The sequence below is a fragment of the Myripristis murdjan genome, chromosome 4 (genome assembly GCF_902150065.1).
Source record: "Myripristis murdjan chromosome 4, fMyrMur1.1, whole genome shotgun sequence".
Taxonomy (NCBI): Eukaryota; Metazoa; Chordata; class Actinopteri; order Holocentriformes; family Holocentridae; genus Myripristis; species Myripristis murdjan.
This window is the reverse complement of record NC_043983.1, coordinates 7,168,424-7,182,711: the sequence shown is the minus strand read 5'-3', so window position 1 is coordinate 7,182,711 and position 14,288 is coordinate 7,168,424. Positions and strand designations below refer to the sequence as shown.

Sequence of the window (14,288 nt, the reverse complement as noted above, 5' to 3'; positions counted from 1 at the left end):
CTCCGTTGCCTAATTTAAGCAACAAGATTACATGATTTGATTTGGAGCGAGCTTTTGATGATTTCCAGGGATTTCATCAGTGCGGCTGATCTTTGTGTGACTTGACAATAGGGTGTGATATTTAAGGATGAGCTCGGCTTATACTTCAGTCAATACAAGACGTTGTATCAATCATTTGGTTATTGCAAATATTGAGCTCAGTGAGAGTCAGTCTTAGTGAGTGCTTATTTTTAACGATCAGTAAGTGAACCTGGTAAAGCGAAGGAAAAGAGCAGATACTGCTTTGCATTTTAATTTTAATAAAGCTGCCTTGCTTTGCCTTGCCTTGGAAAATTATAATCATAAAAGTCAGAATTTGCTTTAGCAACATGGTAAATCCTGTATTATGATACAATATTTTGAGAATGTGCAAACTCTCTGCAAGGGAAGGTGTTCAAATATTTACATGCTTTCAGATGAGCAAATCTGGACCATTACAAATTATTTCCAATCTACTGACATCTCATGGATTAGAAATACATCTTTTACGATCCTCAAATTAGGCATGGCGGTGAGATTCTGGTCCCGGTGTTATCTCTGTGAGAGAGGCATCTGGCTCCCAGCTGGGCTGTGTTGTCTCTCTGCAACGCAAAACATATTTTAGAGCGCAAGCAAAAATGACATAGCTCTTTGCTTGTTTTTGCTTGTCAGCTATGTTTGGAAAACTGTCATAACCCTTCGCTGCCACACACACACACACACACAAACCAAATTACAGACGCGCTACTCTAAAAGACCCACAGAAAATGAAGATGAACATTTAATTAAGCTCAATCAAGCTTGGTTGTGTAGCTCACATGGTTATGCATGTCCAAAGCTGTCCATTGTCGTATTTCTGGTGTCGTGTTGAAACTCCTGAAAACTGGCAACTGGGAATGGAATAGGAATAGCCTGCCGGTACACTGTATACTGACAAGACACAGAAATGGCACAAGCATGTAAATAGGGACGTCAAGATCCATTACACGCAATGCAAAGAGTTTGAATTTATGTATAGAAATGTAGGTAGTGGATGTTTCCTCCCACACCTCTGGGAATTTGATCTTCATATCTATGCTGTCTGCTGAGGCAGCAACAACCGACGCTGAAACCTCCTGCTTGGCATTTTTCTCATGCCGCTCGTAGAAGCCAAAAAGGAAAGCCATGCCGGGGATGTATCTTTCAATTCTAGGGAAGGTATAAAAAAAAAAAAAAAAAGGTCATTTAGCAGCAAAATGTGCAAATGTGTGTCCTACCATAATTGTAAACAATGAGTGTAATTTGCCTCATTTGGTGTAAAGCAAAGTGAATGCGTATGAAATATGAATAGAAGTCTTTTTTCACCTTCCTCTCTTCCTCCTATGTTCTTTTTACCTGTTTTTTTTTTTCCGATCACAATACAACCGGTCCCATTACAGGATGCTTCCCAATAAACTCACCTTCTGCCCCAAAGCTCCATGAATTCAGGGATCCTCGTCCAGTGGACCTTGGCCTTCAGCGCTGGCTTGGAGCCAGGCAGATGGGCAGTGGCGGCCTTCATTGACATTTCATAGGACTGACATTCAGCTCCCCATCTCATGTGTGCCTAGTCCATCCACAAGAGATCAGGCATGAAAGGAGTTCTCCAAATAACACACTTTGGCCTTATCCACAGCTTGCAGTGATTGTAGATGATTAAATACCTCAAAGGGGTCAAGAGTAAGAGTCTTACTGCCCCACAGCACAAAATATATTTGTATGGGTTCACAGGGTCGTTGCTCAGTGCAGCGACTTGACGATTACTTCGCTAGGTGCACCGATTTCTGGCTTTCAAAACTCACTTTCCAGCTGGTACTACTTGTTGGAGCAAATGTTCTGGTAATGCTTTATTTTACACTCCAGTAATTAACAGCAAATAAATCAGTAACAAAAAGTAATCACTGGGACTTGATCTTGAAGCTGGACTGTAAATACTGCATAAATTACTGGTAAGTATTTGGAAATATACGTAGAAAGTTGATGGTAATGAAATATTCTCATAAAGAAAGTATCAAATATATACAAAATGACATACAAATAAGTAAGTACTACATTATTATACAGTTGATATGTGAAAATCTATGGTACATATGAAAATACGTACCATACCATCAATAGGAAAGAAGTAGATTGATAGTGGGTACCATAATAACTAGTATCTATGCAATATAATACAATACAATGTTTATTAGGACTTTAAATGTATTAGTATTGTAAATAAAGATCTATTTCTGTATAGAGTCTTCCCATGGTTGTATTTCTAAAATATCAAAGTTTTGTGTCCTTATCTTATTTCTTACAGTACAATACAATTCAATACAATACAAAAATGGTCTGCTCTCCAACTAAGTTTCTAAATACTTACCGGGAATTTATTTAATGCTTATAGTTCAGCTTCCAGATGAAGTATTTCCTGTTACCAACTTATTTTCCAGAAGTAAAAAGCTGTAAAATGAAGTGTCACTACAACTCATTGCCCACTTTATTTTCCTAGTCATTTCAAATCTTTCTTCCTACAGGCTTGAACTGATCAATGATGATGGACGAAAAAAAAACAAAAACACAAAGCTTATGACAAATCGGTATTATTTTTCCAGACTCTGGACAGGAAGTGTGGGCGCTGTTCCAGAGTCCTGTGCTGTTGTAATTGCCACTGGTCACTGCGCACTTAGCATATTCAAATAAAAGCCCTTTAAAGCCCCCTGAATTCAAGCAAAATGCACCCACACCCACATGTACACAGAAAGAGAGAGAGACACACACACCACGATGAATATCTAAATAAAACACAGAAAAACAAAGTGCCCTTTCTGTCTGTGTACTGTCTACCTTTGCCTCGGCGTGGACCTTATCCACGACGGCGTCAGTGCACATCTTCCAGTTGGCCTCCTCTCCAACCTGGGACACAATCAGCTGGACATTCTCCATGTTTGCCTCTGGCGTGTAGTAGACGGCTGCGTCGTAACCCTCGGGCTTCATGTTGCCACTCATAGCTAAGGCTTTCAAGTTGAACACTGCTTCCGGTGTTGAGTCCCAGCCCTGAGGAGTGACATAGATATATATACAGTGCATTTGGCTGTCACAGTTGTATGTGTATCATATCCAGTATGTGCCCAGTATTGATCATATAGCATCAGTTGTGGAGGAGGAAACGAGGCAAGGGGAAGGGAGAAAAATTGCAGCAAAACTCCACTGGATATCAAGTGTTACTGTAAACACAAATTAGACGTAGGGTAAACATGGATAAGCTGAAATAAATGGCTGACAGAAATTTTCTTACCTACTATTAGGACATACTTGTGAAATTCTGTGCCAGTGCTGATACTGATGTTGAAAATAACAGTTTAGTCAATAACGGATACTGATATGTTTTCAAAATTTCTTATAAATTTCACAAAAATAATCATTTATTTTCACCCAATATTCATTTTTACTGAATAGAGCCTGAATGCATCATAATTTAACTCAATGCAATCTCTATCGACGACAGTTCAGTAATATCCGGGTCTTGGGAAATTGTGAGCCTTTCCAAACTTGAACTCTGATATCGATCCTCATCCCTGTTCAGTCCTGAGTGAACAGCATGTAGGCCTATGCAGCTCCCTTGTGTTGGTGGTTGATTTGTGTGTCATCTGCCACAGTGCCTGCGTTTGCTCTGTTAAATAGTGGAACATGTTTTGCTTGTTTGACTGAGGGAATGGTTGGTACAAGGTACATTTTGAAATTGTTATATTTTTCACGGGTCTCAAGCCTAAATCAAATAAGGGGAGAGCCAGTGATTACTAACAATAACTGCAAGAGAAGAAACATTCAGCTGTACGCAGCACCCGGAGGTGAAAAAACACTGGTTGTAGTCGCTATAGATGTGCAGTTGATCCAATTTGGTGGATTCTAAGTGACAAGTAAGTAGGAATAATGATGATAAAATCGCCTTTTGTCTTGGAGGATTCCGGCAGGAGACATATGTCAGTCTCAAACACCTTTCCCCCCGCCCCGGGCCATTTTGTCTTGAGCTCTGGACACAAATGAATGAATAAATACTGGCCACTGCCATCACTGAAAGTCATACTGGCCAATACACCTGTGGCAGTCAACACGGGCAGATACCGATAGTTCATCAATAATCCAGTGCATCCCTAGGACATACACACAGTACTTTCAGCATACCTCTTCTATGATGTCATGATGCTGGTGAGAAGACATTCTGCTGGTCGATGCTGAACCAGAAGACAGGCTTAATTGTCTGGGGGCTTTCTGTAAATACAAATAAGGATTAGGAGAATATGAATGAATGGAAAAAATGACAGAACAGGTGTTGTGATAATAACTGTGCAGGCGTAGCCAAATACCTTGGAAAGCCTCCTCAGAGTTTCAAGCAGTTGGCGCACGTTCATTGGATGCCTGCTTGGTCCGGCGTTAAACTCAAAGTGGATTTTGTCCACAGGTTTGATTGCTTGGGCTAATGACAGTGTATGGTGGTGAGATGAGAAAGAAATGTATCCCCTTTAAGACACATACTAGACATGCACACGCATGCACATAGTAGCAATAAAATTATGATGTTGCTGCATGAACCATATGATTCTTTAACTTCAGCTGTATCTTTGGTCATATCGTTTTGATGTTATGTTCACTGAGTAACCAAGGCAAAATCTTAGTGCATTTAAATACCTCGCCTCTCACTCTGAATTGATATTCAACTTGTTTACCTGGGACAACTTTGCATGCAAGGTGTGTGTATCCCAGGAAATAGTACAGGGGGTACTCCTCGTGGTAATACTCTCTCCTCAACTCAGATTCCACACAGATACCTGCTCCATAAATGTTGCTCTCGCTGCACATCTTAGCTCTTGGATGCCAGATGTGTGATGTCACGATCTGTTTTATTGAAAAACATTACATTGAAAAGTAAGACACATTGAGGTCTGGGAATCTTATCACCTGGCTTAAACTTCCAGTGTCCTCCTAAAACTGCTGACTGTACCTGATTTGACTCAGACCTCACTGTCGCAGGCGTGTTGAGGACTTGGGCAGTGGAATCTAAGGCGCTGGGCATCATTGGGGTCATTTTAGCCAAATCTGGCTCCTCAGTGTTCCTAGAGACTGCGTAGACATCAGAGCTGTTGGAATGAAAGGGAAATTCGAATTCTTCAAGTTGGTGCTTTGGCTGCATTGTAGATAGTCAGTATATAAGTTTAACACAAAGCCATAATATGACCACTAAACATACGTGACTGAGAAGATTTCAAACTCATTTTTGCAAGGGGGGAAGTCCAGTTCAAATTTTTTTTCTCTAACATTGATTTTGGCGGCAAACTTCCATGGGATGGCAACTGGAATTTTACTCTTCAGCTCAGCACCACACTGGAACAGCTCTGTGTTGATCCCGTAGAAAACCCAAAAATCCTGGGTGAGGCTATGGAATAGAATTCAATTGGAAAATTGTAACTCTGCAGAAAACAGACCAGGATGTATCAAGGTTCAAACACTATGACAGTGTGTCAATGGAGAAACAAGGTCTCAAAGTTAACAGTATGTCTTTAGATTTCTATTTTCTCTAAATTGCATGGTATCTTTCTTAATGTCCAAACACTGAGTGTTAATAATGTGTCTTCATGATTGAATACTCAATATAATTACCCAACAAAACCATCAGTCTCCAGTGAAATTTCACTTGTCAGAAGTTGTCCAAGATGTTCGGTTATGGGTGGGTTTACTCCGGCCTTTGCTGCATGAGAGAAAACGTTTTCTAATGGTTTAGACCAAATTAAATAGATGATTTCATGATTGATCAACACTTATTTGGTATGTGGGGTGTTGCTATCCTGTGGCATTTGAACCCTCACCATTGACTGTGATGCCATTGACTGTTTCAAAGTATTTGCTGATCTCTAGTGGGAAGCCCAGGCTGGTGGCTTGGAAATACCGTGTCTCAAACATCAGAAGAGCCTTCGTCCGGTGCCATGAAATGCCTTTCTGGAGATTTTCAATCATGCCCCACACAGGGCTTTCTTTGCCTGCAGAAGGACTGACAGCCTACATAGAAGTACAATTACAAACGTGTAGCGTGCAACAGGTTTATGTAACTGATGTAACTTAGGGTACTTTTGATGTGTCAGCTGTTTGTTTGTTTGTTTGTTTTTTTTACATAGCAATAGACCATTGTTAGGATTTTAGCAATAAATTGGATCATATAAGCCCAAAATATTGGATCATATCAGCTGTTGTTAAGATAATAAGATGTTTCTTTCACCTTACCTTGATGACACTCTGAATGAACTTCTTGTGCACATCAGCAAAGAGCCATTCTTGTCCAGAGGCCCGTGAATAGACAGAAAACAAGGGCTTGTCTTCTGGTAAAACTTCCCAGTTTTGGAGCTGAAAGTGACATGGTTGTAATGTTCAACCAGACAAAGAAGTTGCACCTCAAGTCACTGCAGCAGAAGGGTTACCAGTACTACAGCTGTGATAATTCAGTCTTACAACCGTAGGTATAAACTCACCACACTGACAATAGCCTGGAAGTCACTGAAACTAAGATCTCCTTTTAATCCAGGGATGTGGGTGCCAAACAGTTCCTTAATTCCTTCAGCACGGACACCCAACTTTTACCACACATGGAAAAGGGAATGATTATTGTTTAAGAGAGAGTAGACTCATTGACATTGTCTGTGTCAATGTCAATGTCAGCGCCATTGATATTGACATTAACGTAAACAAAGGGCTATGATGTTAAAGTGCTGAACTCCATTGTACCTCAAGAAGCTGGAGAATTCTCCCAATGAAATAGAATCTCCCTTTCATCATGATCTCAGAGGGGAGGATCTTTGTTGTACTTTTAAGCATGAAGACTTCTGCATCTGTGCCCATTAGGAAATTGTCTGGGATGAAAAAGACAATAAATTATCATCTAAAATTTTCAAAGATCATTTATGAAACTGTTTTGATTCACAGAGGCACTGCTCTGCTGGAACATACCATTAAAGTAGTCCATGCGCATTGCTTTGCTGTAGTGATAGCAGAGACGTCCAAATTTAGGGGCCAGGATTTTTACAGCTACACTGCAAGCTGTCGAACTGTCGTAGAGGCCACAAAAGCAGGAGAGCATTGAATATCATATGAGATGTGATGAACATCAATCAGCTCTACACTGCTGAATTATTATACTCACAGGAACTGATTGTCTGGAGTACTGGACCTGGCGAAGCTCCTCATGTAAGAATATGCAAAGCTAGCGACATGGAGGTCTTTCTCGTCCAGGAGGTGAGCTGTCACTGTGGACACCAGAGCCATTGGTGGCTTAGTCTCAAAAAGCACCATGAAGGCAAGCATGCGTATCTCAGAGGGGAGGTCTTTTTGCAAGAAAAGACTCATGGTGATGTCCTGGACCTGAAAGCAGAAGTATTGTAGTGATAAGGAATCCAAAAGCCCAGGGGCTTTAGCTCATGCTTTCTACTGTGCATACTGAATAAAATGTAATTCTATTTCAATTCAGTCTGACACAATTTCTTGAACACAAACTTTGAAATGCAAATCACGACAGGAATCATTTGAAGAATTACATTCCTTCACCATGAAAAGATTCTGTAACAATAGACCAAATCGGACACAACATGACATGATTGTCATGTGAGAGGGTTATCCAGTTGTTAGCTCCACAGAAACTAAGACAGTTTGGTGAAGGTTAGGGTTATAGTTAAGTCTATGTAAATCCAGTCAAATCCAAATCCAATCCCGGTTAGTCCAGCCAAATCTTATGCAGATGAATGTGGGGATCAGTCCAGAATGCTATCTATCCTTAGTTCCCTTTGTTATGTTAGGCTTTTCAAGCATGAGGACCTGATGGTTATCAGATGTCAAGATGAACCTTCTTAAGCCCATAAAACCTTGTGTTTTGTGGTGGTTTACTGTGGCTGGTCAGAATTATGCTTTTACTTTTAACAAACTGCCTCATAGTTTGCTTGGTAAAGGACCTGCATTTTCAGGCATCCCAAAAGAACCAAACAAAAGAGGAAAACCCTCTGGAGTTTGAAAAACCACTGCTCGATGTGAGTGCACCACTATCCTGAGGTGGAGTGAATTTTCAGCAGCTTGAGGATGGCATACAGAGCTTGTTAATTGCATAGATATGTTACATCTAGATATGGCATAGTGCTTGGTTAACTGACTATGCATAAATCTTTAAATTACTGCACATTGTCAAGTCTTCTTACACTGTGAGGGTCTCGGGCAGCGATGAGTCTCATAGACTGCACAGCAGCACTCAGCACCCGGGGTGGGAGCTGCACGGGGGTGGCTGCCACTCCAGGGAGGAAGCGCATGATGGTTTTAATACTGTTTGGATGGCCCGCATTGCCCAGGGCTTTCAGAGCAACCACCATCTCTGCCTCGTTGTTGTTCCTCAGAGCATCCAAGGCCACGTCCAGCAGAGGCTAGCATGGATGTTGCCCAAATAAAAACAATTATTAATCACATGTTCACATTAGCTGATGCTATCCAGAATGACCATCAATAAGGCCAAAATAATAATAAGCTTCAATAATTGATGTTAATTTCAAATAATAAATGCATGGTTGTGTTTGCACTGGATGTCTCAAACATGTGTTAAACGAGATTGATTTCTTGCTGTGTTTGATTACCTGAACAGCAGCTACTGGACAAGGTGTGTAATAGGCGCAGTGCTTATACACCAGAGAGCCATACGCAAGGGCCACACTCTGCCACAGGTATGGATTGGATTTACTGAAAGGCATGGTCAGGAACTCCTGGATGGGGAGACAATTGATACCAGAACAGCGTAAGTATTTCTCAGCATCTCTTATTATGGAGAAAGAAAGTAAAAGAAATAAATATTTGAACAACCTCAGGAGAACTGACTGGTACAATGTTTCTACAATTCTCCTTGCTTAGTAAGGGCTCACTTTAGCCATCTCCACCAGCTCCGGAATAGCCTGGAGATGGTTAAACGCCAGCAGGAGGGTTTCACCAGCTTCGAGGGCAGACACATCCTCGGCCTTGAACCTCAGTTCCAGAAATTTCAGGATTCTGGCATCACTGACCTCGACGATCATGTCCAAAAACCAACGCCTAACAACCACAGGGGAGAGAAGACAAAACAGAATCAACTCAGAGGAGAGAGAAATAAAAAGTAAAACTGTGTGAATGCCAGACACAGATGCTGCTTTTCCTTGCACTGATTGGCTCAGTGTTCGCATCACGAGCAGAGGCAGCAGCCTTTTGGTCATTATTTCACCATGCCTCAGTAATAATAGGTATTTCACAAATGGTAATGTGCCAGACTGATTTTGTCACTGAACTTAATGGGAAGATAAGTTTCACCAATTAGCAGAGCTGAGCAGATCATTATCAGCTGGAAGTGACAGCAGACTGAGAGCCGGACTATTTTGCTTGCTTGCTCGGATTCCACATTGTACTAAAGCAGTGTGGTGGAAAAATTTGGCTAGACATCTATGTATAATTCTCACTTATTAAGTAAATGTATTCAGTAAATGCCAACATCTTGTTTTGACTGAAAATATGACAAAACTGCAGAGCAAAAACACATTGTTCTCCTGACTTTAAATTGAGATTTTACCAACAGATGCTTGCTGATTTTCAGCGGTTTTAAGTAAGACACGATAAGACAGCTCTGACTTATGTGTTCTAGTTACACTCTTTGTATTTATTAGATCTGGTGAGGGGACAATGCTGTACCTCATTATTCTAAATGTACCAAAACGAGCTTATGAATCAGTATGCCTTCCCCGACTGTGATTGCCAAATGCTCACCTCTGTTCCTCATTTCCTGCAAACTGCTTCCACATAGCCTCCAGGCCTTCAAAGGGGGTCACACGGAGGAGCTGATACACTCTGATGGTATCCTCAGTCTTTGCATTGTCAATCTGGTAAGCGGTGGCTTCGGCCAAACGCTTGATCAATTCAACAGCCTATGAAAAGGAACAGAGAAAGCCACCATTTGAAAAATCGACACTTTTACAAACTTGCATGACACTGGTATTTTTTGCAGGACAGCAGTTCCTAGGTTCTTGATTGAATGTCTACTATATTACAAATTCTGAACGCAATGAATGAAATTTCAGTTTGAATGAACAGATTTGTTTTTATGTTATTTTAATGAGTCCCGCCATTATCTTTTCTCATTTATGCTGCATTAAATATCATGATTACCTTTGGCACGGGGTCGTCCAGGTTTTGCATCAGAAGGGGGATGTTGGCTTGCTCTTCAACAAACTTGTAAACCAGGCTGCCCTTGCTCTCCATGGTGCCCACAGGAATGCTTCCAGCAGTGTCAGTCACACCGAGGAGCACTATTTCCTTCCTGCCAGAGCAGACATTTTAAGCAGCTATTATGTATAAGCATCGAAGATGAGGGGAATCTGCAGATATTCAGATGGCATTATTGCCTCACATTGTTTGCATCTTGAAAGTGCCGCCCTTGACATTGAAGGGAGTGAAATGATGTCGCTCCAGAGCGTGGGCCCTGGCAATGAGACCTCCCTCTGCTGTTGGTTTGACTGTGTAAACATATCTCACGGTTGAAATGACCGATTCCCCTCTCTAGATTGGAGGACACAAACAAAGCAAAAAAAGAGTATTGACTACAGCCCACTTCATTTATTATCGTGGAATCAGATCTAGCCACAGTGAGATAAACAGACCTCTTCAGATAATTTGTCGACAACAGCAGTGGCCATTCCCCTGTAGATTGCTGCTTTTTCCCTGCAGTTATTGGTATCAACAACTTGAGTGATGATCATGTCCTTTGTTTCCGCGTTGTCCTCCACAGCATAGTTACTCTGACACAATCCGTGGATGCCAACCTAAAAACAAAATAAAAGGTTTTTTCCACTACTGCAAGAAATTTTATTGAAAAACAAAAATTCAGAGTGGAACAAATCATGGGTATAATGTGTACATACCTCCTCGAGCTCATAGACTCTCTGGGTGGTCTTGACAGTGACTTGGAGGAAATCAAGTATCCCTCTCACAATGTTGACAATACTGTCAGGAATCTCAGTGGGACCGCGGATGTCGCCAACACGTCCGTTGGCGTACTCAAACAGAAACGGCTTGACAAGCTGGTCGGCAATACGCTTGCTAAGCTTCGGGGAGGCATCAAAGGCATTCTTCCCAGGGAAGCCATTGAACTCCTCGAAGGCCAGATCTGACACCTTTGAACCAAGAAATGAAATGAATACTTGAATCAGTCATTTAACACAGTAATGCGTGATATTTGTGGGGATAACTTTGGTTTGGTATGCTGGGTGGTGGCTAACGGTGAACAACTTAACAACAAGCTTATCATCTGAGGTTTACCAGCTTATATTCATGAGCGTGTGCAAGACACATGTAAGCATAGACAGTTAAATGCTAGAACGTTGTTTAAATGCCTTAGAAGTGGAAAACTCTATGTCTAAGGCTGCAAATCCTTTTCTCTGCATCCGCATGGCACGCACAAGTCTTTCCTCACACTGCACAGACCAAACTGGAAAGTAACAATGACACACAAATCATATAAAACAAACCCAACTACTATATATCATATATGGCCTGATACTTATTTGGATTTGATTTTGTCTGTATTTTACTTTTTATTTTGCATGTTGGAGGCTGTGCTGGCACATGCATGTGGAAAATGATGCCTGCATAGTAGACATGCACATAGATTGGTCTGTCTCTGATCAAACCTTTTAGTATTTATTTTCATCATATATGTGTTTTGTGCAGAAGAAGGAAGCCACTGCATCAGCTCTGATTTTTGACCAGGCATTTCTTAATTCTCTGCAGTATATGAGGTTAGCATTTCCTCCAGTGTTTGGAACGGGTCATGCAGGCTCTCAGGATGCAAGTAAATGCATTATTTAGCTGTGAAAGTGTGAAACAGGGTGCTGCTGCTAAAAAAAAAAAAAAAAAAAAAAAAGAGGCAGAGAGAGAGAGAGCGCTTAACGAACTTTGCCTGCATAAGTAAACGTGGAATCACTCAGTGTAGTTAATGATGATAGCTTTGTTAGTTAGGAAACTTTTATGCTTTGAGTTGCTGTAACTTTTGATTTGTACTTTTTGGGTAATTTGGTGTCTATCTCCGTTCTGCATCTGCTTTGCTGTGATTCAGGTGGGGGTTCCCGTCCCTGAGTGTGACATCAATCAAATTTGGCTGCCATATAAGTTGTATAAATTGCTGTCACTTCCTTGTTATCGCTACCTTTCCTGCAGCCTGCTGGCAGCAAATGGCTCATTAAGCCATTTAAATGTGTGGCCTGTTATTTGTTGCAGCTTTAGATTCTGGGCTGCACACAGTTTAATTAAAGATCAAGAAAAAATGTATCAATATAATGAGCAGCAAACAACACAATCAATAGGTACCAGCACTATCATAGAAAATTGGAATTACTAAGGAAAATTTAATTCTGATAAATGGTTAAAAAAGTAGTTTCAGCTCAGGGGCTTCAGAACCCTGCATAACTTTTTAATAAATGTTGGTCAAATGTACTTACAATTAATTTCTAGTGCATGAATAGATTATACATGACATATATTAGAGAAATGTTACGTATGAACCAGATAAGAAATTTATTAATTAATGATGTACCACTACGTTATAGTAGTTATATGCTGAGCAACGCTTTCTCATTTCATTTCACTAATTTTAACAATTTATTAAGATATGGAAAGTTTCATAATTCTGAATTGTTGAACTTACCTGAAGCATGAAGGTTTGTGCAGACACTCCGGCAATTTTGACCTTGCACATCATTCTCACTCCTGACTCTGCCAGGTTTGGCATGCCACGTCCAACATTCACCTCTCCCTCATATTTGTACTCATAGGTCTTCCTCGGGTTGAGGCCTGGCTCTGAGAGATATTACAAAAATACATACATAAATAAATAAATAAATAAATGAATACATACATAATAATAATCAGAATAATTTTGACTCGTTGTGTAGGGACAATCTTTGAATAAACTAATTTTATGTTTCTGTGTAAGGTAAAAGCAGACTTACCATAGCGGAGGTCTTCACAAGCTAAAAGCGCAACACAAAAGTCAAACATACAGCAATGTCAGCATTGCAATTTTTTTAACATCTACTGTATGAATACATGAACAAATTCATGTCTAAGTGGCTTTGGCTGACAATTTATGTATGTGCAGCTACTTTGCGTCTTCAAAATGTCATATTTTCAGGATTATCTATTATCTTTTTTGATTAATTGGCAAGCATTTGAAATTATGCACTAGCTGTGCCCATCCCATAAAAGACATAACTTAACTTTACAAGTAAAACATGGTTAGTATTAAAACTGAGGTTACAAAGTACTCTTGCAACACCTGTAAAGCCTTAACTGCCAGAATTATGACAACGTTTTTTTTTTTTTTATAAATGAAATATGAATAGAACTGAAGCAGAAGTTACTTGGTGCCCATATACAAGCAATGAAAACTTACTGGCCAAGGCCACAAGGCAGCAGAGGAGGAAGCCCCACATGGTGAAATCAGGAGTGGGTGATTTTAGATTTTTCCCTTTTTATACTGACACTGGTTTTCGATGGGAAAACAAGTTGCATGGGGGCAGGCCACAGGTTTGGTTGAGGCTTTTGATTGGTTTAAAATAAACATGCATTGAGATCACTGTGACAAAGGTGGGTAGGGAAAGGCGTCTGCAGTGCAAGCCATGTTGAAACCAGTGACATTGTCAGAGTGACACGAGTGACATGACAGGACAGCGTGAAAAACAAATAGTTGACAGAGCTGTCCAGCATACAAACCTAGCCTTTAAACTTTTATTAGCGTTGTTTATTTCACTGCAGGACTTTGCTAAGCGTCTATCATGGCAAAACTTTCAGATTTGTGAGTCACAGGCAAGATCGGGCTGCCACTATCCTCAAATAAACTTCAAGAATAGCAAACTTGGCCTGTGGTGAATGTTACAAAGTCACACAAACACATCATTTAATTGGTCAGGAACTTCAGTAAAGCATATTTTCACAGCTGAATGGAGCGATAAACCCAGCGGGGTACACTCTGATTCCCTCAGTGAAACCCAGCCAGGTGGAGTGACGGTGCAGGAGATGCAGACTGGCTCAGTCTGTGAGCGGTGCCAGTGTCCCCTGGTAGCATCGCAAAGCTCTCTTCCAGGCAACAACAAAATCAGAGAGTGTGGTGAATCGTTCCTCTTCATGACAAATTTCCCTGCCTCGGCCTCCAATGCCCAGTGCACAAGCTACCAGGC

General features: G+C 40.8%; 1 protein-coding gene across 1 annotated transcript; it reads right to left on the bottom strand.

The window, feature by feature from the left end:
* Positions 1–420: 420 nt before the first annotated feature.
* vtg3 (vitellogenin 3, phosvitinless) lies at positions 421–13,544 on the bottom strand. Its single transcript, XM_030049575.1, has 28 exons — positions 13,505–13,544; positions 13,062–13,082; positions 12,758–12,909; positions 10,977–11,228; positions 10,716–10,877; positions 10,466–10,614; positions 10,225–10,375; positions 9,826–9,983; positions 8,958–9,123; positions 8,676–8,801; positions 8,250–8,468; positions 7,208–7,425; positions 7,015–7,112; positions 6,793–6,917; positions 6,540–6,641; positions 6,295–6,414; positions 5,883–6,072; positions 5,677–5,764; positions 5,267–5,452; positions 5,021–5,156; positions 4,746–4,914; positions 4,386–4,495; positions 4,204–4,290; positions 2,866–3,075; positions 1,458–1,603; positions 1,068–1,206; positions 837–948; positions 421–620 (listed from the first exon to the last, which is right to left on the bottom strand). The coding sequence occupies exons 1-27, from the start codon at positions 13,542–13,544 to the stop codon at positions 841–843; spliced, it is 3,828 nt and encodes a 1,275-aa protein (XP_029905435.1). The 3' UTR covers positions 421–620; positions 837–840.
* Positions 13,545–14,288: the final 744 nt, after the last annotated feature.

Coding starts and splice junctions, on each gene's coding strand:
- vtg3 (XM_030049575.1), bottom strand. CDS start 13,544: ATGTGGGGCTTCCTCCTCTGCTGCCTTGTGGCCTTGGCCA. Junction 13,083..13,504: donor CTGCCTTGTGGCCTTGGCCA/GTAAGTTTTCAT, acceptor TTGCGCTTTTAG/CTTGTGAAGACCTCCGCTAT. Junction 7,426..8,249: donor CTGCCCGAGACCCTCACAGT/GTAAGAAGACTT, acceptor TTCTGCTTTCAG/GTCCAGGACATCACCATGAG.